This window comes from Polypterus senegalus, chromosome 12 (genome assembly GCF_016835505.1).
Source record: "Polypterus senegalus isolate Bchr_013 chromosome 12, ASM1683550v1, whole genome shotgun sequence".
Classification (NCBI taxonomy): domain Eukaryota; kingdom Metazoa; phylum Chordata; class Cladistia; order Polypteriformes; family Polypteridae; genus Polypterus; species Polypterus senegalus.
The window spans coordinates 52112291-52140250 of record NC_053165.1 but is presented as its reverse complement, the minus strand read 5'-3'; the positions used below and the strand labels follow the sequence as shown (position 1 = coordinate 52140250).

General features: G+C 42.1%; 1 protein-coding gene across 1 annotated transcript in view; it reads left to right on the top strand.

The window, feature by feature from the left end:
- The first annotated feature begins 842 nt into the window (after positions 1–842).
- sema3bl (sema domain, immunoglobulin domain (Ig), short basic domain, secreted, (semaphorin) 3bl) overlaps positions 843–27960 on the top strand; it is a 68584-nt gene continuing 41466 nt past the window's right edge. Inside the window, exon 1 of the mRNA XM_039771314.1 lies at positions 843–1387. Within this exon, the coding sequence (XP_039627248.1) occupies positions 1276–1387 (112 nt within the window). The 5' untranslated portion in view covers positions 843–1275. The remainder of the gene's footprint in view (positions 1388–27960) is intronic.

Here is a 27960-nt window from a genome sequence, read left to right as displayed (position 1 = left end):
GCTTCCCATTGGCTCATCTCTGAAAAACCTGATTTCTTCATAGATCTGAGTTTCCTCGAACGCTTGCACATTGTAATCTTTTTAGTTAGCCAATAAAAGGTGTCATTTTGCTCGACTTCTCACTACATCCATAATGGCTAACGTGGTACAACACGCTACTACTTTCATAGATCTGAAAAACGTAGTGCCTTGGCTGAAACATGACACTTTAAAATCAATGGCAACTGATGGAAATCTTAACAGATTTGCTTTTTAAAAATAGTTGGCCTCAAAACTTAGGGTGGCATAGTGGGGAGTACTTCTCAAAATTCCAGGACCCTAAGTTGAAAGCCTGTTTCCATATGTTGACAGAATGGAGTTTTCACGTTCTTCTTCTCATCCCACTGACGGACTGATTAGATCGTTCCTCCTCCACACTATGCGACTCTTCAATTCCACCCATCGGGGGTAAACGTTAACATTATACAAAGTTATTGTCTGTTATGCCTGCATTTCTAGCACTCTTTAATTTAATACTGTTTTTTATCAGTATGCTGCTGCTGGATTATTTGAATTTCCCCTTGGGGTTAATCAAGTATCTATCTATCTAATTCTAAATTGCCTTCTCTGTAGGAGTGTGCCCAGTGATGGTGTGGTGCCCGATCTCCATGGCTGCTTTCTGCCCAGTTCACAGGCTCCACACAACCCTTCTGTACATTGAGTAATGTTAAGGGTGCACTTGCCAGTGTTGTTCTTTAGTGGAACAAAACAAGGCGTGGTAGCAGAGATTAACATGTGTAAGATAAAAACCAGTCAGAAGCACCCATAATTATTCTGTTGCGACTTTTTTCTCCTTAGGAGGGCACACGAACTGGAAGCCTAACCACCCGGCACCTGGGACAGCATCCTCTTTAGTGACGCCAAATCGCGAACCGCTCCCTCTTCCCTTTTTGCCTGGATAGCTCGGATTGGAGGCGGTCTCCAAGTTTCCACTCTTGGCAGCTAAAGGCGTGGTGCGTTATTTCTCAGACCCCTAAAGCTACAAGCAACCACAACGGTCCTTGCCTCCAAGTGCCGAGCGCCTAGCCTGGACTGGACTGACACCGCGCGGAGGCGGCAGCAGCAGCAGCTCGGCGGGCGAATTCAGCGCGTCACGGTGAGCGCCTTGCGCTCAAAGCCCATCGCCGGGCCACCAGATCAACTCGAAATACGCTCGCCGCTCTCTGGGAAGAAGGCGTGATTCGTTCAAGGGCAACATTTTCGTCTTCCTGAAGTTCCGAGATATTTCTGAAGAAAATGAAGCATCGGATCCCGGATCGATCACTGATCGCGACACTCCTGATCATCCAGGGGCTGTGGACAAGCGCGACTAAAGTAAACGTGCCGCGGCTGCGCCTGACCTATAAAGGTAAATGAAAATATTTTCACAAATTAATGAGTCGACTGTAAGGTTTTGACCTGTTAATTCTTACTGAATTCTTGACTTTTGATTTGTTTTAGATTAGGAACCTGTTTGCAATTGTGTGACATAGTGAAAGGTTGTGTATTGTGTAATCTCAGGATAGTCGTTTTAATTATGATAGCATCATTAGAATGATTTATTATATTTATGGAGAACATTTCCAGATGAGCATATGTTACAAATCCTAATTCATCTTTTTACGAAGACTTTCATGTCGGAACTAAAACGTTTTCGCTTTAAATCTTTACTGAACTCTTAAACAGATGTGCATTGACTTACTGAGGAAGCTTGTTGTCGTCCTGAAGATGCACAGTCTAAACTTGAGCTTACCGTATTGAGTCCCAACGCCCGGCTAATGCTGATAACACACACACACACTCATATATATATATATATATATATATATATATATATATATATATATATATATATATATATATATATATATATCTTCCTGTCCAAGCGCAGAAAATAATTGAGCGAACTGAAACGCCTCTGGCGTCTGGGCGATAATCTTTAATTACTATACGCGCAACGCACCGTCATTAATGGGCTTAGCAATGGGACACTTCCAGATAAGGTCCTCCAGGGTGAGATAAGGAAAATGCTCTGCCCCCACTTTAATGTGGAAGTTTATTTATACGATGAAATAATTCTTTATTAAATTCCCGTTAACTCTACTGTTTCGGTAGTATTGCACTGCAATAAACTACTCAAGAAAGGACACCTTGACACTTATCGTGCAGTCCCTCCGTATAAGTGAATGCTTTAAACTTTGTTTTCCACTGCACTAAAACAAATTCATATAAAATAATAATTAAGACATGGTGTCGTCGGTACAGTAAGGACCAGGATAAGCAGGTTGTGCGGTAAATGGACCCTCAGGAGAAGTTTCACGCGTACATAGACGTACAGGAGCTGCACGGCGTGGCAGTGGGTAGCAATACAGCGGCCGGAGTTCAAACCAGCGGTGTTGTCCGTATGCAGTTTGTATGTTGTACCCATGTGGATATGACCCCCTCGCCCCTTGTTCTTACTATTATGTTGGCGATTTCAAATTGTCCATTTTTGTGTGGCAGGGGGTCATGCGCTGGCTTGACGTCTTGTTCAAGGCTGTTTTCTGCTTTGTGCCCAGTGCTGTCGGCAGTGGCTCCGGCCATCGCAACAATGACTTTGGTAAACGTCGTGTCAAAACACCTGATCGCGAACTGGCAAGGCCGGCTCTGCCATTAAGACGAATCAGGCGGTCGCTTAGGTTGGCAAAGTTTATTTGGGGGTGGCATTTTGTCAGCCAACACAGACATAGATATGCAAACACTCGGATTTAATATAGGAGGAAGCACCTAACCCCCCCCCCCCTTTGGGATTTATCGTGTTCGAATATATTTTGCAGTTGCCATCATAGCTGCAACATTATCGCTTTCGCCCAGGGCAGAAAAAAGTTGCAAGTTGACTATCATTAAAAAGCGTGCATCTAACGGCCAAGTAGACCATATACTCAGATCGCAATGAATGACGTCTGTTTATCTTCCGTCTAAAAGAAGTGCTAAATGCTGAAAGAAACTATTAACAAAAACTAATCTTTGAAAGAAAGTGCAGCCTGTTCAACAGTTTGAGATCTCATTTCGGTGCTGTTTGTGTGCCGTTTACTTATTCTGTTGTACCTGTTATTGTATAGTATTTGAAAAGAAATGGCGGTGTAAAGCATTCACGTTCTCCCCGTGTTCGTTTTCTTCGTTTCCTCTCTACACTTGCTTTACACTCTTAAAAACAACGGTTCTTTAATGGCACATTGTGGGTTTCTGGTAGAGCCATTGCTTGACAACGAACCGTTTCATCACGGGAACGGTTCTCGGCATATGAAATTAGCTCTTTGCGCTTTGAAAATGTACCTAAAATGTGGACAAAACAGAAAGCTTTAATGTATGCTAGTGGCAAATAAAAAAAAAAACCAGTATTTCACAAATCTGTTATTCTCTATTCATGATTATTTTAAACCCGCTATACATAAAAGGTTACTTCTGGAACCGTGGTGTGGACCATTTGGTTCATTTGGAAACCACTGACGACAAAGGTGGTTCCGCTGTGGCACTGAGAATACACTTTGGACCCTTTATCCTTAAAGAGTGCGTAAACCCCCCCTTCCCCCCCAATATGTCCCTATACGAGCGGAAAATGTAACACTTTTCATTTGGCACGCTGCACGATGCTGAAAGGTCTTGGATGTAAATAGCGGGCATACCAACTGTGTGGGCTTTGCATGTTCTCTCCATGTACATGCAGATGTGCCTTGCGCTGGAGACCAAGGTTGGCTTTGTTTTACTGCCTTAATATGATGCCAGCAGCCAAAATATGAGTTAAGTAAATAGCTGTAGGGTTAAAATAAAAAAGTGAAATTTTATTATCCTATGAAACACAGGAAGTAAATACATAACAGTGAGAAAAAAATAACACAGCAGCGGTAAAACCTAACGATGCACTTGATATTAGCATAGCATTCCAAATGGTAATACGTACTGACTGGAATCTGTTAATTTGAATTGCTAAATCAGGAGTCCTGACGGACGGACCCATCTACCCATGATAACTTCAAGGATATCATTCCGGTGAGCCGATTCCATCCAGCCGACTTTGCTCTTTTTTGGATGTCAGTAACGCTAAAGGTGGCCTGATGTCAGCTGATTCCTGCTGGTCAGAAGAGTCCTGGTGGTGGTGGTGGGTGTGAAAGAAGCGCCCAACTCTAAAGATAGTTTCCGAGTTCTCTTATTACACCCGATGGTCTGTCCAGAGTATCACTTTTCGGAACGTGTTCAGAAATAACTCTTCACGGCAACAGGAATTAAAGCTCTTAATTGCTCTCAAATTCATCTTCAAGATGACCAGTTCTCGAGTCGAAGTTTAACGTAACAAGCTGATACAAAGCAAGGCGCCGATTTCCTCCACACTCGACACCGTTTAACTTAATGCAGATTCGCCGTGTCTTAATTTTGTTTTTAATTACATTTCACGCGGCCAGCCTGAATTCTCGTCTTCTGAGCAGATGCGCTAATTCTGCTCTCGTCTTGCCGGTGACCTTACGTAATTTGCCGTCAGAGCCAGATGTCCAGCTACTCCCGAGGCTGTAGGAAGTGTAAATCATTTAAAGCCACTGCTAATTAAAAACAGTGGGAGGAATGATTTACAATCCCCTGGCTTCATCAGCGTTTTCGGTTTGTCTCCAAACTTCAAAACTGAAAACCAAACGCTCCTCCGTTCGGCTCGGCGCTGTGCCGCTCATCCCGTTCACTTCTCACGGTGTCACTGAGACGCATTTCCTCGCCGCCTTGTTTTCTCATTGTCCCTTTGAACGGGTGTTGCGAGCCTGTCTACTGTTCCCTCCCATTCGACAAAGAACATTGCCAATTGTTTGCACTTCCCGAACTGCATAATAACACGATCGCAGTTTGGCCAGAAAGAAAAAATATCAATAAAAAATTAAAAGCCTGTTTTGTTACGTGAAGGGCAGGCTGCTCTACTGGTGTGTGCAATTAGGGGAATTAGTCCACGATGAATACTCCAATTTTTTAAATTAGTATTTATATTGTCACACTGACATTTCTACTGAAAGAAATACAATCTGCCCCGTGCTTCTTTTCATTCCCAGTAGTATCACCTTTACTTGCACTATAAAATTCCCTCAGTGATCCAGATAATTGGCACCATGACCTTTCCTGCACATGACACCATTTCATAGAACTACTGTAGAACCTCAAATTCAATGGCTACAACATTTTCTTTTCTTTTATTCCTTCTGTTTGTTTTTTTTTTTAAGTTTTATTACTGGTTGGCATGCTGTTGCATGCTGAAAGGTCCTGGATTCAAATAATGAGCCAACCACAGCGTTGGCTTTGCAGGCTCTCACCATGTCCATGCAGATGTTCTCCAGGTTCTTATCAAAGATGTCCAGATTACATGGACTTGCCCGGGTGAGTGTGCCTATCGCTCTTAAAAATAAAGATGCTAGAGCGATTCTTCAGAGGGGTGCCATGGGGGAACCATTTTTGGTTCCTAACCACATGAGTTTTCCAGAAAGAACCTGTTATTTATTTAGATCTTGAACAGTAAATGACCATGAACAGATGCTAACAGATTTGTGAACTATGAATTTGTTCCTAATTCTGAAAGGACTCTTGTTGATAGGCTAAGTTGAGGGTTTCTTAATTTGATAATGTCCTGCTAGGTAGCTTATCATACATTCAAGATTTCAGCTTTTTACTCCATATTCAGAAGTAAATAACCAGCCTCATTTGCAAAGAACCCTTCACAGAATGAAACCGTGCTTTGTCAAGCAATGGTTCGATGAGGAACCACACAACTCAGTAAAAGAAAAACATCAAGTGCCATTAAAGAACCATTAATTTTAAGAGTGTAGTGATGGACTGGCACTTTGTCTGGTATTAATTCCTCCTGTAACACTTTCTCAACTTACTAATTTTGACTTTTCCAGTTTTACCCATCGGTAGCTTCCTTTCAAACGATCTTTGTCCTTTGTGTCACTGTAGATTTGACAGATTCTACGGTTCCCACCTCATTCAGGCTCCTGTGAAATGAAACGTTTGCAACATTCTGTCACTGCTTGTTTCCCCAAAGTCCAGCTGATGTGACAGTTCATTGACATCGTGGGATGTGTCAGGGGTGGACAGGATGAGGAGTAGTACTGAGGGTCTGGTGAATGACTTTGTGATATGGTGGTGGTCACACCAACTGCTGCTGAACACTTCCAAAACAAAGGTATTGGTCGTGGACTACTGTAAGTCTAGACCCCCATTGAGACCTGTCTATGAAGGGGTTCATGTGGAGTGGGTCAAGGCCTATAAATACCTGGGAGTGCAGTTGGATGACAAGTCAGAGAACACAAAAGCTCTGTTCAGGAAGGGGCAAAGCCAGCTCTGTTTCCATAGGAGGCTCTTCTCCTTTAGTATATTCAAGAAATTCCTGCAGATGTTCTATCAGTTGGTGCTTGCCAGTACTTACAGCTTGAAGAATACTGATTGTATTGACAAACTGATCAGGCGAGCAGGATCTGTGATTGGATTGGAAATGGACTCTCTGGTGACAGTGACAGAGAGAAGGTCACGTTGCAAGCTTCTATCTATTATGGACAATAAACATCACCCTCTTTGCATTACCATAATTAAGCAGAGGAGTTTCTCTAGAGGCAGGCTGTTATCAAAGAACTGCAGTACAGACAGATACAAGAGATCTTTTGTCCCCAGAGCCATTAGACTCTTCAACTCATTATAACAGTGGTTAGTTTTGGGGGTGGTTGATCTCTGAACCTGATGCTACCTCTCTGCTCATAGCTTACCGTATATTAGATGTATTAGCTTTACCCTCCAAATTCTTTTTTTGTTCATCATTACCCTATAAGCATAAGCCATTTCACTTTTTTATTTTACTTTGACAATAAGTCACTTTAGTAATCTATCACTTTTGATGTTATGTGCCACCTGTTAATTTGGTAGTAGTTTTTTTGCACAATTCTCTCAGCACTGGCATTTTTGTATGAACCATCTAGAGTACTGTGATTGCATTATTGGTACAGTATCCGGTATTTGTATAGTAAGTATCTATCTATCTATCTATCTATCTATCTATCTATCTATCTATCTATCTATCTATCTATCTATCTATCTGTCTGTCTGTCTGTCTGTCTGTCTGTCTGTCTGTCTGTCTGTCTGTCTGTCTGTCTGTCTAACTAGCTAGCTAGCTAACTATCAATAAGAAGGGAGATGGAAAGGACACCCTTACTGTGTAGGTTGTGCTGAAAACACCATAATCGGATGTTCTTCTTTGATTTGTGCACATTCATTAGCCTTACATGACAAATCTAATTGTAAGTCCCCTCTGGCCTGGCTGAGTTTTTATACCAAGGCAGCACTTTGCCCAAGGCGGCTCAGAACATTTTTCGAGAGGTACAACTGGTTACATTTCTTTTGCTCATGGTCACAGAGTGTCATTAGTGGGATTTGATCCCACAATCCCAGGGTCTGAAGTCCAAAGCCTGCCCACACTTAGTTACATTATGTTTGATTTTTTTTTTTCCAACTGGAGCACAAGCAGGTGAAGTGACTTGTTCGTGATCACACACTGTTAGTAAAGGGATTTGAACCCATAACCTTAGTGCTTGAAGTCTTAAGCCTTAACCACTATGCCATACTGCCTGAAGTTCAAAGCATTCTGGGTATGTTATAAGAAAAGAATCTCTTAGGTAGACTCGTGCTGTGGAATCCTAAAATTAAATAATCACACTAAAAGATTTTGCTGTAAATTGTGCTGTGAGAAGTGAAAGTGCCTTCCTAATTAGTTCAGCTTTTAAGTTGTAGCATTTCTGAAATGGCTTCTTCTTCTTAGTGCATGACGTGTTCACCTCTTCACTTCCATTCTGCTTACCTGGGTGAGGGTCGTGGTGGCAACATACTAAGGCCTGTTTCTGATTATTTCCATCAGCAGGTCCTGGGGAATTATCAAATATTACCAGGCCCACCTGGAGATACAGGATCCCTCCAGGGTCTACTGGGTCTTCCTCTGGTATGGGTGGGTGTTGGTGTGGACTGAACTCGGGAAGTTAGTTTAGCATTTTGTAGTCATTTTCCTGAGAAGCCTGTGTTAATGATGGATTACAGGCGGACCTGTCGTGTCTAAGGTAGGAGCAAACCCTGAATTGGATGCCAGTTCAACACCAGGCACAATCAAGCATTACATTTACAGTCAGAGAAATTTAGAGTGACTGATTTATTATTATTTACTTATCAGAAGCTTTTATCCAAGGTGACTTACAAAACAACTTATAATTCATTCAAGAATGAAAGCGTAGGTCTTAAAGTAACAGAGAACAAAATAAAAAGTGAGCACAAAGGTGCAGAACTGCTACATTTTTATACCCGCGGCTAGACTAAGTCTGAAAGGCGGTGTCTTAAGTTCTTTGCCTTTGTCTATCCTGCAAGAGAGAAACTAAACAGATCTAAAATATTTAATAAAAAGAGTGCATTTTCAAAAGATGCCTAAACACAAGAAATAATGGGTGCCATTCGAGTGGATAAAGGGAGATCATTCCACAACTTTGGAGAAAAAACAGAGAAGCATTATCCAATCTTGGCACGTCCAGCAAAATGACAGTCAGCAGACGGACAGAAGCAGAACAGAGACTTCTGGAAGGGACATGAGAAGTAACCAAGGACTGAGACATTGAGGAGCAAATCTGATCAGAGAACTGTACATCAACACAAAGGCTTGAACCGGAACCTAATGGCAACAGGAAGTCAGTGAAGAGAAGGAAGCAGGGGAATAGTAGAAGTGAAATGAGGAACAGAGAACACCAGACGAGCAGCTGCATTCTGGAGGAGCTGGAGAGGTCGGATAGCAGCTGAAGGAAGCCCCGGCCTGGAGAGAGATACAATAGTCAGGCTGAGATAGAACAGGAGTTGGGAGGAATAATCAATGAGAAAGGGGAGAATCCTCTGAATATCATGAAGAAAGAAACCTCAGGATTGGGTCAATGAAGATATATATGAACGAAAGTGATGAGTTCAGAATAAATCACACCAAGACTCCTGACAGTGACTGATGGTGAAGGGGCGACTTCTTCAAGGGTGATGATTAGAGACAAATCTGAGGAAGGAGAATCAGAGGACACCAGGGGTTTAAAATGCTCCTAGACTCAGGGAGATGTACAAACTCAACACGGCAAGTGACCCGGAACTGACAGGCAGCCACAATAAGTGCTACGCTATTGTTCCTCACCTGGTATTTATACAGCAAATCCTCCAAAAGTGGACTGAAAAGGGTGGTGATGATGTATAGGTAAGAAACGATGGTATACACAAATCTCTTTGACAATGCCAAGAATGCAGAAAATGCTGATGTAGAATTTGTGTGGTTGTGCAGCTGCATTTGAACTGAAGTACCTTCATATGTCACACATGGGAGACTCCATGAATACCACCATTCATTCATTCATTTGTGTTGCTTTTTACAAAATATTGTCGTGTGACTCTGGGCACAACGCAGGCACCAACAGTGAATGCCAGTCAGCCATAGGACGCATCCACGTAGGCTGTCATGTTCACTAATGTCAGACTAATTTTTTGCAATCGTTTAACTAAAATCAAAGCATCCGCTTAGACAGAAGGAAAGCTCACAAACTCCACAGAGACAGAACTGGAAATTGGGCTGTGAAGCACCATCACGTCAACTCTAAGAAAGGCAGTGTCACAGAATCCTTCTGATTTCAGAGTGTAGGGTGTAGGGTGTAGTTTTGGGTTAATCAAAGATTATCAATGCATCTGGTGATTTATTTTATTACTACCTTATCATAACTGGTTCACAATATAACAAAGGTGCAACCTCTAGGCAACAGAAGGTTTCAATCTCTCTTATTTAATAAAGATGTCTTGAATTACAAGAACAAACACATAAGCATGTAAGGCGATGATGCTTTCCAGCTTTCTGTTTTGGGAAAATGCAAAAAAGGGGAGAGAGACAGAGAGAGTCATCCAAATAAACTGAAACTTAAAGCTAAGATAATCTCATATTATAAATAATCAGCACTGGACACTATTTACGCTTGAGTTCAATAGACCTCACATAGTAGAGGAGCACCATTGGATTAGGTGTAGATCTGCTACAACTAACTGCAACATTGAACACACTGCTTCACCAATGGCCATGTCAAGCTGGGAAAAGACAGTGAAACTTGGTAATCATGGTGTCGGCGAGTGGTGACCGGGTGCATGTTGATTAGCACACTGTCGTCTGCATATGTTATAATAATGACCATGTAAACTGATAATGGAGCTTCCACATTTGATGTCCTACCCACCACTTGTTGCTTTGGTGGATACCCCTGAATTTTTACAGCATTTTCAGCTTGTGTATTTTTTTGCAGTATGTTAATAAAGACAACAAATAGCGAGGTTTATAGTGATGGATCTGGCCTATAAATTACTAGTATGCAACAACATGTCTAATTTTAAGTAACAGCACTCTTTCACCAGTCTGTCTGCCCTTTTTATTTCTGTCTCCTTGGCTCTGTCTTCCCCTATAGTGTTCATGAATTGAATATATGGAATGATGCCATATAATTCATATAACACGGGCAATGCTTTTCTGTTGTCTTTCAGAGAAAATTGCCATTAATTAATTGCAAATCTTCAAAAAATTCAAACAATTCCAGCCCGTCAGCATTTTCTGCTTTTTCAGATTCCATTCATTACACAAGTAAAATCCATCTTATTAATGCTCTGCTGTTTCAAATTACAATGAGTTGTTGGTATGTTATTTGAGCTTCTGTGCTTTAAAGCATCAGTTCATTGCCTCTTGATGGTCCTTGAGATTCTGGCCCATTGATCTTGTTGGTGTGTCCTTTAAGATTTTGGCACATTGATGCTGTCTTCTCTATGGGCTTTCTGACTGGCCTCTGAGATTGTGGTCCATTAACTCATTTTGTCTGTTCAGACTATCTCATGCACGATGAATGCTCTTTGGGATTTTGATTCATTGTTCCTTCCTGTCCAGTCCATTGCCTTGTTCTTTCTTTTGAGATTTTCATCCATTGGTGCTGTCTGACTGGCCTCAATGATTCTGACTCTGTTTATTCCATTCACACTGTCCACATTTGGAGATTCAATTTCATTGTAGTACACTATCCATAAATATTTTTGCCCATTAGTGGTGTCTGACCTTTTTGTTTCTGTCTCAGTGATGATGTCTTGCCCTTTAGTGCTTTCTGATCTCTGAGAATGTGAAGTAATGGCTGTCTTGGCCTTTGGTTTGCTTCCCATTGGTGTTGTCTGCCCTTTGAGATTACAGACCCTTTGAACTCTCAACCTATTGACTTTCTTTCCCATTGGTGTTGTCTGCCCTTTTAGTTTCTGCCTCATGGGTGCTGTCCTGTCTTTTAATACTATCTGATCTCTGAGATTTCAAACCACTGTCCCTTTTGGCTTTTCTGATTGCTCCATATTGACAATGGCTGTCCTCTGAGATTTAAGTGCCTTTAGCTCTTTTTTCTTTTTAGGAATTCTCCATATTGACAATCTCTGCTCATTGATATTGTTTCCCCATGGGTGCTGATCTTGTCTGTTAGTGTTTTCTAATCTCTGAGGTTTCAAGGCACTGGATCTCCCTGTAGTTTTTTGGATTCTTTCCATTTGGGGTTGTCTTCCCTTTTAGATTTCATTCCTTTGCACTCTCGACCCATTGACTTCCTTACTTAATGGTGCTGTCTGCCATTTTAGTTTTTGTCTCATTGGCGTTGTCTTGTCATTTAATGCTTTCTAATCTCTGAGATTCCAAACCATTAGCTCTCTTTTTGATTTGTTGGATTCTTTCCTATTAGTATTGTCTGCCCTTTGAGATTTCAGCCCTTTGCACTCTGTCAATTGACATTTTTTGCTCATTTGAGCTGTCTTGACCTTTAGTGCTTTCTGATTTCCTAAATTCTAAATGATTGGTTCTGTTTGCCATTTAGGATTCTTTCCTGTTGGTGTTGTCTGCCCTTTAATATTTCAGTCCCTTTGCACTTTCTAGCCATTGACTTTCTTGCCTATTGGTGCTGTCTGCCCTTTCAGAGTTCAGCCCGGTGCACTCTCTGTGCATTGATGTTCTTACCTACTGGCACCTTCTGCCCATTTGTTGTTTCTGTCTAATTAATGCTGTTTTTACCTTTAGTGTATTCTGCGCTCTGAGGTTCCAGACCACTGATTCTTTTTTTTCTTTTTTAGATTGTTTCCCATTGGCTTTGTCTACCATTTGAGATTTCAGTCCCTTTGCACTCTGTCAATTGACATTTTGTTTTGCTCATTTGTGCTGTCTTGACTTTTAGTGCTTTCTGATTTCCAAAACTGTAAATGACTGAGTGTCTTTGCCATTTGGGATTCCTTCCTGTTGGTGTTGTCTGCCCTTTAATATTTCAGTCCCTTTGTACTTTCTGGCCATTGACTTTCTTGCCTATTAGCACTGTCTGCCCTTTTTGTTACTGTATTCTGGTCTCTGTGATTCCAAACCACTGGCTCTCTTTTTGTATTTTGTTTGTTTTCCCATTGGTGTTGTCTGTCCTTTGAGGTTTCAGCCCTTTGCACTCTCTTCGCATTGACATTTTTGCCCATTAATGTTGACTGCCTTTAAAGTTTCTGTCTAATTGATGCTGTCTTTGCTTTTGCGTATTCTTCTCTCTGTGATTCCAAACCACTGGCTCTCTTTTTGATTTTTTATAATGTTTCCATTTGGTGTTGTCTGCCCTTTGAGATTTCCGTACCTTTGCAGTCTCTTGTCATTGACTGTCTTGCCTATTGGTGCTGTCTGTCCTTTTCAGTTTGGTCTCATTAATGCTGTCTTCTCCTTTTGCGTATTCTGTTCTCTGAGATTTCTGACCACTGTCCCCCTTTGCTTTTTTGGATCGTTTCACAGTGGAGATTTCGGCCCTTTTTCTATTTATTGACTTTGTCTGATTGTTGCCATTCTGCCCAACTGATGGTCATTATCTGGTCTTTGGTACAAACATCTTTTGGCATTTTGAGCCCAGCTTATGAGATTCTGGTCCACAGACTTTCTTTTTTGTTTGGCCTTTGGGGTTCCAAGCCACTGACCATTTAATTTTCAGATCTACTTCTGGCACTGAAGTACCCTAAAACAGAATCTGTGTTTGTTGATCTTTCTTAATGCTTTATTTAATCTTTACACCTTTATACTGCATGCCAAATAAAAATAGCCCTTCCTTACAGGATGTCCTCTTGTGTTTTTTGGAAGTGAAAAGCCGCTTGTGAGCAGGTCTCCTGGGCAGTAAATAGTGCTGGCTGGACTTGCAAGCTGTTGAGAACCTGAGCTGTACCGGCTGGCGTTAACTTTGACCCAGCAAAATCCTAATTCTGGAGCGTAAAGGGTCTGGAACCATGAGTCATACGGGGGGACATATTTCTCCTCTGTTTTGAAAGCAGCTTTTAAATATGATCCACAAAGGAATCTTCATGGTTAGATGGCATGTTAGCAGAATCTTTTCTGAAAGAAGGCCATTCATTAAGAAGCTGGATCTGAGTTCTTGTTGTTTCTCTCTTTTTACAGCAGCATTGTAATCTTGAATGATTTGGTTCATTTCACTTTATTTTATGGAGTATCACTTTTGTACAAATATGCAGTCAGATGGCCGAACAGATTCACGACAGCCCAGAAAATGATGAAACATCCGGGAGGTAAAGGCTGCTACAGGCCACCGGGTGACTTCATTCTTTGCTCGGCTCATTTAGAATAGGGGATGTTTTGTGTTTGGAGGATCTTTTCCAGTCTATCATTTTTTTTCCTTTATGTCGTCTCCTCTGTTAAGTGGCCCTGTCCTGTGCGGGACCTGATAGATGTTATCTACAGTATTCATTTGACTTTCAGAGGCTGTGACCTCTTGCCATTAAGTAAAGTGTACTTGCACGGGTAACCCAGCCTTCCGATGAGGCTGATGGGGTATTAAGTGCCAGCATTTATGAAATAGGATGGAAATGATGGGCGCCATCTTGATACAGATTTGTTGCCAGTCAGCCTTTGGCATGAGTGTTACAATTGTGTTAATTTTTTACAATGCTAAATGAGCTAAATAAAATATCAGTCATTCATCACTGTTTATTTCTAAAAAGCTGAATATATAATGTGCCAATTCACGGGTGAGACGATTCAGCTTTACTTCTGACTTATCATTATTTGTTTTTATGTGTTTTTTTTCCGTAACTGTAACAATTCCATCTTTTAGATATTGCAGGCTCAATGTTTTTTTTTTATTTTTTTGTTATTGCATGCCATGTAGCCTGCCATATTTGGTAGATTTCATTCAATGAGCACAATGACATATTTAGAAAATAGCCAAGCGCTTTGAAATCCCCTGACCTCTGCCACCTGCTGAAAGCCGTCCCTTGATTACAGCTCCGTGAAGACAGAACGTTTAAACAAGTCCTAACAAGTAGGCGAGCTCTCATGGCCGGGCCTGGACGTGGTGGCAGATGGACCAACAGACCGGCTGCACTGGACTCCTTGGAGATCCACAATCAGCCCTCAGTCTTGGCCTGGAGATTTCACTGCAAGCACTTTGGAATTTTTCAGCAAATGGTCAGCAGACAATCTTAACCCTTTCAGCCCTGACATCTTATTGCTAGTACATATATGCAGCCATTTTTGTAAAACACAGGTACGTTTGCAGCCTTTGGAACTGGGCGTGCTACTATTAGCGCAGACTGGAGAGAGGTGGCAGTTGCTTTTGGTGCCACCTGGTGGCATACAGTCTGCGAAACATGGAAGTGAAAATGTGCACCACATAGTAAGTAGCTCCACTTTCAATTTTGTTTCCTGAAGATGATGGAAGTATTTGGCAGCTATTGTATAATAATAGAGATAATGGTTTTGTTTTTTTCATTTTTGAGCTTCCTAGACACCCCAAAGGTAGAAAATCTCACAAAATAATTTTTCCCATAAAAACAGAAAATCCAGGGTCGAAAGGATTAATTGGCCTATTACATATTTGTCTGGCTGGTCTTAAACATTTCCAGTGCCAGTGTTGGGCCCTGCAGTAAGCTGTCCAGCTTGCTTGTAATCTACGACTGCAAGAAAATTGAAAATCTCACCATTGCATTGTTCAAAAATGGTCAACTAACCACATCAATATGCTATTAAGAATATAATTGAAGTACAAACACCCATATTCATAATTTACAAATGATGTACAGTATAATGTTTTGCCTGATCCTTGGTAACATTAGCATATCAGAGTCGTAAGGTGAGTCCATGTTAATTTTAACTGTATATTTAGCTGTCCACCTCCTTGGTAGTCTCTTAAGTAGTCTGTTCTAACTTGAATGACCCTGTGGCCTGTAAAGGCATTTTTGAGCAAACCCTGAACCCAGCTAGAGCCAAGTGTCAAAGTGTCAGGGCTCCAGCTATGCCTCAACCTCTTTTTTCCTTTGTATTGCTCATTTTCTTCCTAACTTATGTTACATTTTGTTTTGTATTTATAATTTTAACTCCTGTCCCACCATGTGGGATATGTGCTGCGACCTTCGAGGACGATAAAAGAGTGCATTAGCCACAGCCTTGTTGCTGTGGCATTAGCAAGCTTGGACTGTTGTGTTCTTCTGCCCCTCTTTCATAATTGAAATGTCTGATTAGTTAGCTTCTTTGTTGTCTTTGCGTTGTGTGTCTCTTTCTAAACGGTTTGCTTTAGATTTCTGGCTTTTGAATTTTTGCATACAAGAAACATAACAAACTTTATAAACGAGAGGAGACCTTCAAGTTCATTTGGTTAGCTGGTAGTTTAACAAACTCTTTGGATTATCCTTTGCACTGTTTCTCTGTGATTAAAGGCTTTAGTAGATTTCTTTTTTCCTCAGTTATTCATCCATCTATTATCCAACCCGCTATATCCTAACTACAGGGTCACGGGGTTCTGCTGGAGCCAATCCCAGCTAACACAGGACGCAAGGCAGGAAACAAACCCTGGGCAGGGTGCACACACATACCCACACACCAAGCACACACTAGGGACAATATAGGATCGCCAGTCCACCTAACCTGCATGTGTTTGGACTGTGGGAGGAAACCCACGCAGACACGGGGAGAACATGCAAACTCCACGCAGGGAGGACCTAGGAAGCGAACTGCGCCACTTTGCCACCCCTCTTTTAGGGATTATTAATCTTTTTTATTCTTTGTCAGCTCGTTTTCTTCTTTTGCATTATTACTTATTGTTTAGGGATTTTCTGCTTCTTATTATTTGAGAAAATGATTGAACTTTCTTTATGTGATTTATATATCAAAAATGTATGTTTGTGAGCCTCTTGAGTGCAGGAAGTTTTTTTTTTCAATTTTGGGCCTCATGTCAGGGTAAACTCAGAACACAGAGGAAGCCAAAGTATATAAAAGCAAAGGTCTGTATTACAAAAGTAATAAAAAAATAATAACTAAATGATATAGGGTAAAGGAGACTGTATTTCAAAAATAATACAGAATACAGTAAATGTAAAGCTTTACTGAGTCTTCGTAAACAACAGTCCAATTCCTTAAAAAAATCTGACTTAGCGTAAGTTGCCTTAATACGGGACACTCATAAAAAATGTGATGATTTACTTCATAAAGTATAAGTACATAATAAACAAGTATAGTAACTTCAAATAGTAGAAATATTAAAATGTGTGCTTCAATTTAAATATTTAAAGTCTAAATATTATTAATGTTAATAAAAAGTTGTCATTTTCCATTCTCTGACAGAGGTCCTCAGGTGGCTAGATCCTTAGTAGAGGATCAAAAATTAAAAGTAACATCACATTTGTAATCACCGACCTTGAAATACAGTCAGCTGAAATGATACCCCACAAGCCTGTTTGAAATTTGTCGCTTTTAACCTTCTGGGTGTGGCCCTTAAAGGACTCGAACCATCAGTAAAGAAGCAAATATCCAAAATATCACCATATTTGTGATCCGCAATCTTACAATAGCATAACACGACACTCCACATGCCTATGTTTTATGAAGACGAGTAATTTGGACCCCTTGAATCCTATTTGGGGGTGAACCCCTGGGGTCATGTGATGGGTCATGCACCACTTCTGGTCATTTTTGCTGAAGACCCCTATCGGTTTACTCTTTATCATAAGGGTATAATTTCCTTCACAAAATACGGGATAAAAACCTCCTACAATTGTGTGTTTTTGCGGGTCTAGAGCACCAAACATATGGAGGAACCCCAAGATGCATTGAACTGGATGTCATATGTGGGAGTTTTTTTCATCCTGGTGAGTTGACGGACAACAATAAAAGAAAAAAACTGAAGTGATTGCAAAGCATTCATAAGAACACAAATGTTTTTCTTTCTGTTTTCATACTGACCAGAGTGGAGGGTTTTACACCCAGAAGTGGCCACTACTGTACCCTGAAGGCATATTGCAACAGGGGTACACATCAAGATGGCGCAGTAATCCAGCTACAAAAAGACACCAGAGAAGCCAAACACAATGGACATTTCGTCTGAGCCAATGGCCAAAGTGTAGCAAAGGTTTCAAGTGTAGCCTCCATCACAGACATGGAAACTGAAATGAAAGAGGTGCTAAGGCAGTAGAAACAACTAAAAGCACTTACAGTAATCTTCTGCCTGCTAGGTGATCTTTATCCTATCTCACACCCTCAAAGCCTCATGAAGCTGATGGCCATTGTGTTGTCATTGTGTGGTAAGCTGGGTAGGAATCTATAGTGACTCGGCCATGGCAGCTGCATTCCCTAAATGAAGGTAACCTGAAAGCAATGAAAGATTCTTCTAAAGTGAGGTTGTAGTGGGCGACATGATCCAAGTGTTTAAGTTTTCACAGAGTGATTCTCGGGCAAGTGCAGAAGAATACAGAGCGCCATGTCAGAATCAGGAAGGGTCAGGCTGCTGTAGTGGTTGTGGACGAGGTTGTCCTGTTCCTACTTCCTACATGTCAATTGTCGGACCATTTTTGAACATCTCAGTTCTTTTGAAAACACTCCAAAGTGGTAAATAATTGTCTCCTGACGGTACAGAAAGTTCATTCTGGGAAGTGTTCTTTGTATATGAAATGGGTTCTTTGGGCTTTGAAATTGTTCTTAATATGTGAACAAACCAGAAATCTTTACTGTACAGTAGGCGGGATAATAGCAGGTCAAGAAGACGTTAACTTAGCTTGAGTTATTGTGTGCAGCAAGAGTCCTTTAAAATCAGGAACCCATTGGTATTTCACAGATCTGTTGTCATCTATTCATAGTGTAACCACCAGGGTGCATCTCTGAGCCCCAAACCTAAGACACAGTAATACCCAACACAATACTTGGGATTAAATAAAAGAAATTTATTCACCCAAAGCACCCTCACAATAACCACCCTTTCAAAGATCAGTCACAACATAAACAGATCAACCAGTTTCGTCCCGCTTCCTTTGTCCAAGAGTGCAGCCCGCTGCCACTTGATTCTGACTCCATGATGTGAGGCAGCAGGCTCCTTTCCCCGGGATGCTTCCGGTGCCACAGCGTGTTCACATTTCTGAGTCGCACAGAAAGTAGGGAGGTTTTCCTCACAACAGCGCCCTCTACTGGCACCCAGGGACTCCATCAGCGTCACACTTTCGGACTCCAACTCCCATGCACTCCTGCAGGTGCCCCCTCAAGAGGTCCACTGCCACCTACTGTATGGGGAATGGAACTGCACCCAACTTCCGACTTCCGCTAGTCTAAACATTATACAGTATTATTCCATGCGGGCATATAGTTGTTTCTTCACCCAGCCGGTCAACCCGGCCTTCATTTGGGTAAGACACTCTCCTAAGACACTATGCCTGTTCTCCTTGTTGACATCCACAGTAGTTATTCATGGAGCCTCCTGTGGATCTAAATAAATTGGAATCTTTACTAGATGGTTTTAGGCTCCCCGAGGCATTGTTCCTAAGAAGCACTCTGACATCTTCATTTTTAAGAATGTACGGTGATTTCCATGTTCTTCTCTTATAAACTTTCATTATCTAGACTGTAGACTGGATTTATTTTCTTCACTTAGCCATGTGCGAGGCTTCTGCAGTGTGTGCGGTGTTTTCTTTTTAAAAGCTTATGTTTTACAAGGTGGAGCAGCCCCCCCAGTACTCCTGTGCTGCTGGGAGGTGCAAATGATTTATTTTCATTGCTGACCTGGGAGACATGAGCACATCCTCAAAGAAAGACACTGCCAGAACTGGAGACTTTTAAAGAGCTAATTGAAAGTGCAGGCTCAACTGAGAGACGTGCGTTGGGCCTCTGCAAATAACCTAATTTAAAGAGAATCATGAAAGCTTGGAAAGTCAGCGACATGCCGAGGTCCAGCACTGTCTTCCAGAGCCGGACGGATGGGGCCATAGGAAGCGAGAACAACAGCATGCTGTTTGTCATCAGCTGTCTGCTGTCTGTGTCGGCAGCGCCTCAAGTGACAGGAAGCCTCTGTTTACTTCCGCGAGGGTCTACGCATTCAGGCAGATTTATTTTAAGATGAATAACAACGGATCAGGGTGGGGGGCCATGTCTTCGGCTGGTGTACAACCCTGACACTATAATGGACAGCCACCTTCTGCTTTTTCGCAGGCAGTGTGGCTTGTTGATGAACTTTAAATCATACTGTTTATTTTTAAATGTCTGTTTCTGACCCCCAAAAAAGACACTTTGCCTTCATATGCTAACATTCAATTAAGTTGAGCAAACATTCATTTAAAATGACTCTCGCTATAGAAAGGCACTATATAATAAAGGTGCCTGTTTCTTTAGGTTGTGTTGTTCTGTTGTCTTCAAACCGCTAGGCTACCAGTTCCCTTCCTGTCATCAATCTGCTGGGTGACCCTGAATGAACTGTCTGCGCACAAGTTGTCCCTCTCTCTGTCTCTCTCTCTCTATATATATATCAGTCCATCCATTATCCAACCCTAACTACAGGGTCATCAGGGTCTGCTGGAGCCAATCCCAGCCAACACAGGGAGCAAGGCAGGAAACAAACCCCCGGGCAGGGCGCCAACTCACCATAGGGCGTACACACACACACACACACACACCAAGCACACACTAGGGACAACCTAGAATTGCCAATGCACCTAACCTGCATGTCTTTGGACTGTGGGAGGAAACCCATACAGACAAGGGGAGAACATGCAAACTCCACGCAGGGAGGACCCAGGAAGCGAACCCAGGTCTCCTAACTGCGAGGCCCACTGCGCCACCGTGCTGCCCTATATATATATATATATATACACAGTGGAACCTCGGTTTGCGAGTAACTTGGTTTACGAGTATTTTGCAAGACCAGCTAAAATTTTTAATAAATTTTGACTTGATAAACGAGTGATGTCTTGCAATACAAGCAGAATGGATACACTTTGTCTGCTGAGCGTCATGTGATCACAACTGAGCTGATGGTTCTTCTCTCTTGTGCGCGTGCTCGTGTGTGTGTGTGTGTGTGTGTGTGTCTCTCTCTCTCTCATTGGCAATCGTCTCTGTCTGAGTCGGCGTGCCTCACTCATATAGTCAACAGCCATACGAGCATATACTGTTTACTACAGCATTGTGACTGTGTGTGTTTGTGTGTGTATGCATGCGTGTGTGCTGTGACGTGCGAGTCCTCGTGTTGTGCCCCAAAACACGAAGCTAAGTCTCAGTACTTTAACAACACCAGCTTTATTCAGCATGAAACAGCAACAGCGTGGTTATTTATTGTAGCGGGATCTGCCACTCTCCTATACACAGACACAGTAGTCAGGCAGGGTCGGGGAAAGTAATACTGTGCCCTGCGCATTTATAATGTGTTATATTGAATTGTTTTGGGTTGTGGAATGAATCATCTGAGTTTCCATTATTTCTTATGGGGAAATTCACTTTGATATACGAGTGCTTTGGACTGCGAGCACGTTTCCGGAGTGAATTATGCTCGCAAACCGAAATTTCCACTGTGTGTGTGTGTTTATATATATATATACAGGTATATATATATATATATATATATATATATATACAGTGGTGTGAAAACTATTTGCCCCCTTCCTGATTTCTTATTCTTTTGCATGTTTGTCACACAAAATGTTTCTGATCATCAAACACATTTAACCATTAGTCAAATATAACACAAGTAAACACAAAATGCAGTTTTTAAATGATGGTTTTTATTATTTAGGGAGAAAAAAATCCAAACCTACATGGCTCTGTGTGAAAAGTAATTGCCCCTTGTTAAAAAATAACCTAACTGTGGTGTATCACACCTGAGTTCAATTTCCGTAGCCACCCTCAGGCCTGATTACTGCCACACCTGTTTCAATCAAGAAATCACTTAAATAAGAGCTGTCTGACACAGAGAAGTAGACCAAAAGCACTTATTATGGTGTTATTGATCTTTTGTAGCAAGGAAGAGAAGTGTCACAACTCAGAGGAGTTTTGTTTCATATCAATTTAAATTTTTTATATATATATATTGTAAAAGATGCAACAATAGGCAGCATAAAGGTTTGGGGTTTTCCGGCCCCGTATATTGTAAACAATCCACAATTCAAAACAAAAACTCTGGTCAAACACAAACTCAAATAGTTCATATGCGCGACGCCATTAGAGGCGTCGGCGGCCATTTTATAAGGGAGGAGCCGGAAGTGGAAGAATGCTGGGAAAGAACTGTGAGGGAGGATGGGACTGATGATGTCAGGAAAGATGGCGGAGGAAGGGCGGAAGTAAACGTACTGCGGGAAGGCTTATGATGGTGGAGCGTCTTTTTTCCTGGAAGAAATCAAAGGAGAAAGGTTAGTACCCCGCCACTCCCTGCCGGCGAACGTCTTCCGAAGCGGTTTAAGGTCCGTCCACGGTCTCCTAATCGTGCGTGCATCACAATATAAAATCCTAAGCCTAAATGTGTAACTTTTTATGTCACATTTTAAATCGAGCTTATTTTAAAACCTACATATATATGTTTGATACCATTCTTTTCAGAGTTTATCGAACTTTAATGTGATGTTGTTAGATTTTCAGATTCTTATTCTGTTTTTAAATTTTAAACTAAAAAATATCAAAAACTCACGTTGTGTGAGATGAGACTTTGAAGAGATTTAACCACGCCCGGGGCTGGAAATAAAAGACAAAGAGTAGATGACAAAGGCAGCTGCTGTACAGGCTTTTAAATGTTCAAAACGCCGCTCGAGATGCAGATCACAAAGCTGATCGAGCAAAGAGGAGGTAATAAAAAAAACAAAAAACTGTATTTGTTTCCCATTGTATCACCGTTTAAAAGGGGGTTTTGGAGGAGCGACCAAGTCTCCTTGGGGTGCGTTCAGCCCCCCTCTTCACAACGTGAGCAGTAGAGATATGCAGTGGCTGGCACTTAGGTCAGGCCAAGGGGGTTGGCGAGCGAAACGAGCAGGGTGCAAGCCCCCTAGTTATAATATAATTGTAGGGCCATTTATTATTGCATTTATTATAACTAAGTTATTGTGTTTCCATTTTTGTATTTTTTGAACTATTTCATTAAATGTGCTGCATATTGTTCCACTTTCAAGTTAAAACCTTGTTCTCACCTTTGGGGATGGTGGTCCGAGATTTAAAAAGTATTTCCTTCCAGGGGTGGGGGATATGGGGTGCCTGGACAAGATCTTGCTTAGGGCACCAAATGTGCCAGGACCACCACGGGTGCCAGCTACTTGCATTTGAAAGATTGGAATTGCCGGAGGTTCCACCCAGCTGGCGAATTCCCTCAGTGCCACACACGCATGGGAAAAGCTGGCATCAATTACTGGAGAGTTACGCAGATTTGGGCCAAAATAAGCAGTGACTGTAAGTCAGGGTGAAACTGCTTAGTAATGAATGGACGGCGGGTGCAACTGGAATGTCTTAAATATGTGATCTGAACAGCTGAAAATGCAGCGTGCCAGTGCCCAGTGGCTCCAGCTCCATAAAACGTACGTGCTTTCTGAAATTGAATACTTTTCTTCATCCCAAGAAAAATAAAAGCAAGCGGATTCCGGTATGCTACTCTGAAATGAATACGCGAGGTTTTCAAATTGAGGGTTTCGTTAAATCTGAACTTGGCGATAACCCATGTGTACAATTCGATGATTATTAGGGGGAAGGCGAGCGTAACGATCCATTAGCCACAGCATTTCTGGAATCGCTCAGATATTGAGTTACCAAGTCACCACAGACAAGCTGCGGCCTAGGCTTTCGTGCCAAGACAAGCTCAGGTCCGTTTGTCTTTTTGATAAGCTCTTCAAGACGAGATCTCTCCGGCAGCGGCTGCTTCTTTGAGTGGCTCAGTTTCTCATTAAGTCTGGCAGGATGCTTGAGGATTAAACCTTCAGTCCCACTTCTTTCACAGAACCCTTGGTGAGCCGCTCTGTTGTGGCATCAAAGCCTTGACCTTGGACTGCGGCGGCAATTGATGCGATTTGCTGGAGCTCAGCTGGCTAATTACGGCCATTGTTTAAGGTGGCAGTTAGCGAGGTTCAGAATATCACGTGAGGGAGAAAGATGAAAAATAGATGGCAGTCCGCAGATGCGTCTCTCCACATTCTTCACAGGAGGCAGGCAGTGTGGCGCAGTGGCTAAGGCTTTCAGCTTCAAGCCTTGAGTTTGTGGGATCAAATCCCACTACTGACACTTTGTGACCTTGAGCAAGTCACTTCACCTGCCTCTATTCCAGTTAGGAAAAACAAAAAAGTGTATCCAATTGTATCTTGGATGTTAGAAGTTGCCTTGGATGAAGGCATCAGTCAAATAATAAGTAATAAAAGTGTCCTGGTCTTGAAAGTAGCATTGGGGCAGAACAGAAATCTTTGAACGCCAAGTCCTCAGTAAGTGTGAGCTGCTGGGGTCAATTAATGTCGTGTCTTTCTCTGCATTGAGACTCCTTCATTTATGGCAGCTGAGAAAGAGTCCTTTTCTTAAATAAAAGGTTGGCGTCGCATGATCTCAGGTGTCTGCCAGATTGATGCAGAGAGGCTGTGGTGTGGGAAATGTGGGGTTTTATAGATCAATGGCATGGGAAGTTGAACTGTGCTCAGTGGCATTCTGGCTCTGCTGCTATCTATGAGCTTGAAGAGGAATGACCATATGAATAAATAATATAATTACTGTTGTGAAATATTCAACTAACCAGTCCATACATGAATCACTGAATGGCCCCTGGGAACCCAAAGGTCTGAAGGCCTTCAACTAATTGAATCTCAGAACTTGAACCCTGGTGTGTTTTGACAAAGATTTTTGACTCCAAAAAATCAGTTTTTGGGTAATATTGCCATCCCAGGAGTCTTTCAAGCCTTTGTGAACTTTGGGCACCCTGCTCCCTACTGGGCTTTCCAGTCTTTATAATAGTGATCTCTTGATCTGCCCCTCCTATTTTGAATTACCCGCCATTTTTTTTGCCTTCTGTGTCAAGGCACTGCAGAAAAATTGCAGAACTCCTGAGGCATCATAAACCACCCATCCATTCATTTTCAAACCCACTTATCCTCTGCAGGGTTGGACGCAAGGCAGGAATAATCCTTGGACAGGGTGCCAGTCCATCGCAGGCTGATGCCATTGCCAGTTTACCCATGGAGTATAGGAGGAAAACGGAGCACCCTGGCAAAACCCGCAAACGGGGAACTTGAACACCCCACACAGGAGGGAACACCCAGTATATGAACCCCAGTCCCCTAGCAGTGCTACCACCGTGCCACCCACATCATGATAAACTGATTTCTTGACAGCACGCAAGTTATGAGGAGGCTAAGGCCATTTATTTAAAACACAGTGTTAGGCATCTGGTAATTGTCAGGGGGCAACAGCCATCTCCTCCTTAAACATTCAGACTCATCGCAAACATCTTCTGGCTTTAGTGAATAAAGTCACAAAAACATCAAACTAAAATAAAAGAAAATAGGAAAATTAAAGAACAGGTGCGGGTAGCATGTTGAAGTGAAGTGGGCAGAGGATGGAGAAGGGCATCTGATGTCTTGCCAGACCCTGAATTAATCAAATAAGTGCATCTCATTATTCATTTCAGGTTCAAAGTGTCCTAAAACCTATTCAATTTTGGGCACAGGGTAGGGTCCAGGCCTGGAGGGGATTCCTGTGTATTGCAGGGTCACGTTTGCTGAATTATGAATGTCCAATCCTGTTCGCATGTTACTTTTGCCATTGTGGACACAAAGAGAAAGTACAGACTTCCCAAGGACAGTTGCTTGGCTGGCGATTGAAGATGGGCACCTGGAACTGGGATGCAGCAGAACTAAGCACTGTGTGTTAGAAATTCACCATCCATTCTTATGGACCCATCCCTCCATCCAGGCTCAGGCACGTTACAAAAATTTTGTAAAAGAACTCCGAACAAAGATGTTATTTGGATAGCCACATATCAATCGATCCATCCATCCATCCTGCTGTCCTTCTATCCATATATCCATCCATCTGTCTTTTAAAGCTTCTTTAGGAACAAAGCAGGAACCAACCATGAATGCAATGCTAGTCTATCGATAGGCATGTCCATGTACACGTCCAAATACCAGACTAGTTTATGAATTCTTGTGTTCTGCACAAGTAAGGAGGGAAACAGGTTTATTTAATAAAAATGCATCTAAACCTGAAAAAATAGCACAGACTCCACACAAAAAGCAACCTCAGACTGAGTTCCCTGGATTTGTGAGGCAGCAGTGCTAAGCATTGTGCCGCCATGCCACTCTTGTCTCTGAATGCTTAATTGAATACTTCAATGTGAAATGTCCATATGGCTTTTGATTTACACAAAGCAGCACATCAGGACACGGGTTAGTACTTCTGTTTCCCAAATGCAGAGTCCATGGCGTAGTGTCTCTCACCATTGGCAGAGCCGCCCTGTAGGTGTCCTGACTACCTTCTGTGTGTTCAGTTCAATGACAACGCTGACTTGGTCTGCATACACTAGTGTTGGAGTGTGCCCACCCAGGGCTGCTTGGAGAGGCTCTGGCACTTTGTAACATTTTCACAGCTATAGAGATGAATGAAATGAAAGACTGAGTGAGAGGATATCTGCACATGTGCTTTTAATGCCAGTCATTCATGGCTGATCTTGCACCCAGTGCTCCAGTATTTGTTTGTTGTTAGCAAACTTCCTTGTGACCTTAAACCGGATAAATTAGGATCAAAAATGAATTGATGGATGAAAAGATGAATTAATAGACCCATATATCGTGGGTGACAAATAATTTAATGCCCCCACTACATTCCCACCATGTAGAGCTACATGCTGTAGTAGTTTTGGCATGAAGCCTGAGCGGGTGCCCTCCAAGATTTGTAGGCTTTATTCTGTGTCGCCAGGGCAGCACTTGGCATGAGATACATTCTGACCGTGCAGCCCCACGGGGTTTTGACAGAGACGTTTGTCCTCACTTGTGATGTGTCCAGTTGAGGTACGCACCTCTATTTAGAAAGTACAGAGCTCTTCTAATTATCTGAGCATGTAGACGTGACTGATGCTGACAGAATCTCGTTGTCAGACAATAAAATGGCCAGACGAACATCCACTTTGTTTTCTGTTGCTATAGAAAGTGCCATGCATTACGTTAAATGCACTCTACTGGAACAGACATGTGTGTTATAACAGCACTTCTTATGGATAAGCTCAGCTGTCTGGACAAATCTGCATTACATTTATAATGTGCTTCACGTTTGGATAAGGTCCAGTGTATCCAAATGGGGCTTTTCTGCTTTTCTTCTGTTTTACAGAAATCCATGTCAGTGCACTCTACAGCTCGTGGGTTACCTCTCTGTATTTTATCAATAGGCCATTTTTTTCCCACATGTGCTGTAAATGCAACCTGCAAGGGTCTGCCAGAACTGGGGAGCAGAAATCTTCTCCATCATCAAAGCTGTGGTTTCTCTGGCCTCCTTTGGGATCTCGTCTCTAAGCCTCCGGCTTTAATCACCATTTCGTTAAGCAGGGGAGAACTGCAGACCTCATACGGGCACAGAAGTGCTGAAATAATATTATCACTCAGCTCTGGTTTCACGTGGGAGGCTGCAGGAAGCTCAGAGCGGATTAGGGAGCTCAGGGATGAGGTGAGAAGGAGAACTTCATTATTTTTCTAGTGGTCAGTCAGGCAAACTTACAAATGGAGGAGCATTGTGGGGAGGCGAATATGACATGTAGGTCTCAGTATGTGCTGGGGAAGAAAGAGCAGTGCACCATATGGAAGGACTCTGTATGACCCAAAATGTTATTGTTCATTCTGTATTGCCAGATTTGAGTCCTGCCAACCACCTAATGCAAGGCTGCAGCTACCTTGACATTGAATTTGAATAAGAAAGATAGGAAATTGGCAAATTTTACAGTTATTTGAGCTACCGCCTTCATTATATTGTTAATACTCCTTGTTTTCCACCCTTGCACCACCAAAAATAAAGCCTGTAAAATTGCAAAAAAACTCTTTAGTGTGTAGCGGTCGTGAGGATGCTAAGATTTAGACCACCCAAAAACAGTGAATGATTTATTTTATCATGGGGTCTCTGGAAACACACCCTGCTTTTACCCAGCATGCACACATTCACACACAGAAACATGGGCAGGCGGCTCAATGAATCAATAAATATTAAAGAAATAATAAACATAATACTGCGATGGGTTGGCACCCTGCCCAGGATTGGTTCCTGCCTTGTGCCCTGTGTTGGCTGGGATTGGCTCCAGCAGACCCCCGTGACCCTGTATTCGGATTCAGCGGGTTAGAAAATGGATGGATGGATGGATAAACATAATGAAGTATTGTGACGACTTGCAGACAAAGGATACGCGCCAAACCGTTTAACCGGTAAGCCGAACACCTTTATTGCTAAAGGTTTCTTTACTAAACCCAACCAATTTCCAATGTTTGGGTTTCAGAAAACACCACCAAAAATAATAAATGTCCACCTTTCTGCAAAAATACCCTCTTACCCCGCTCTAATTAGTGCACCTTGTGATGTGCTCCCATGTTACGCTTCCCTTTTCGGTGGAAAGCACCCCAATTTTT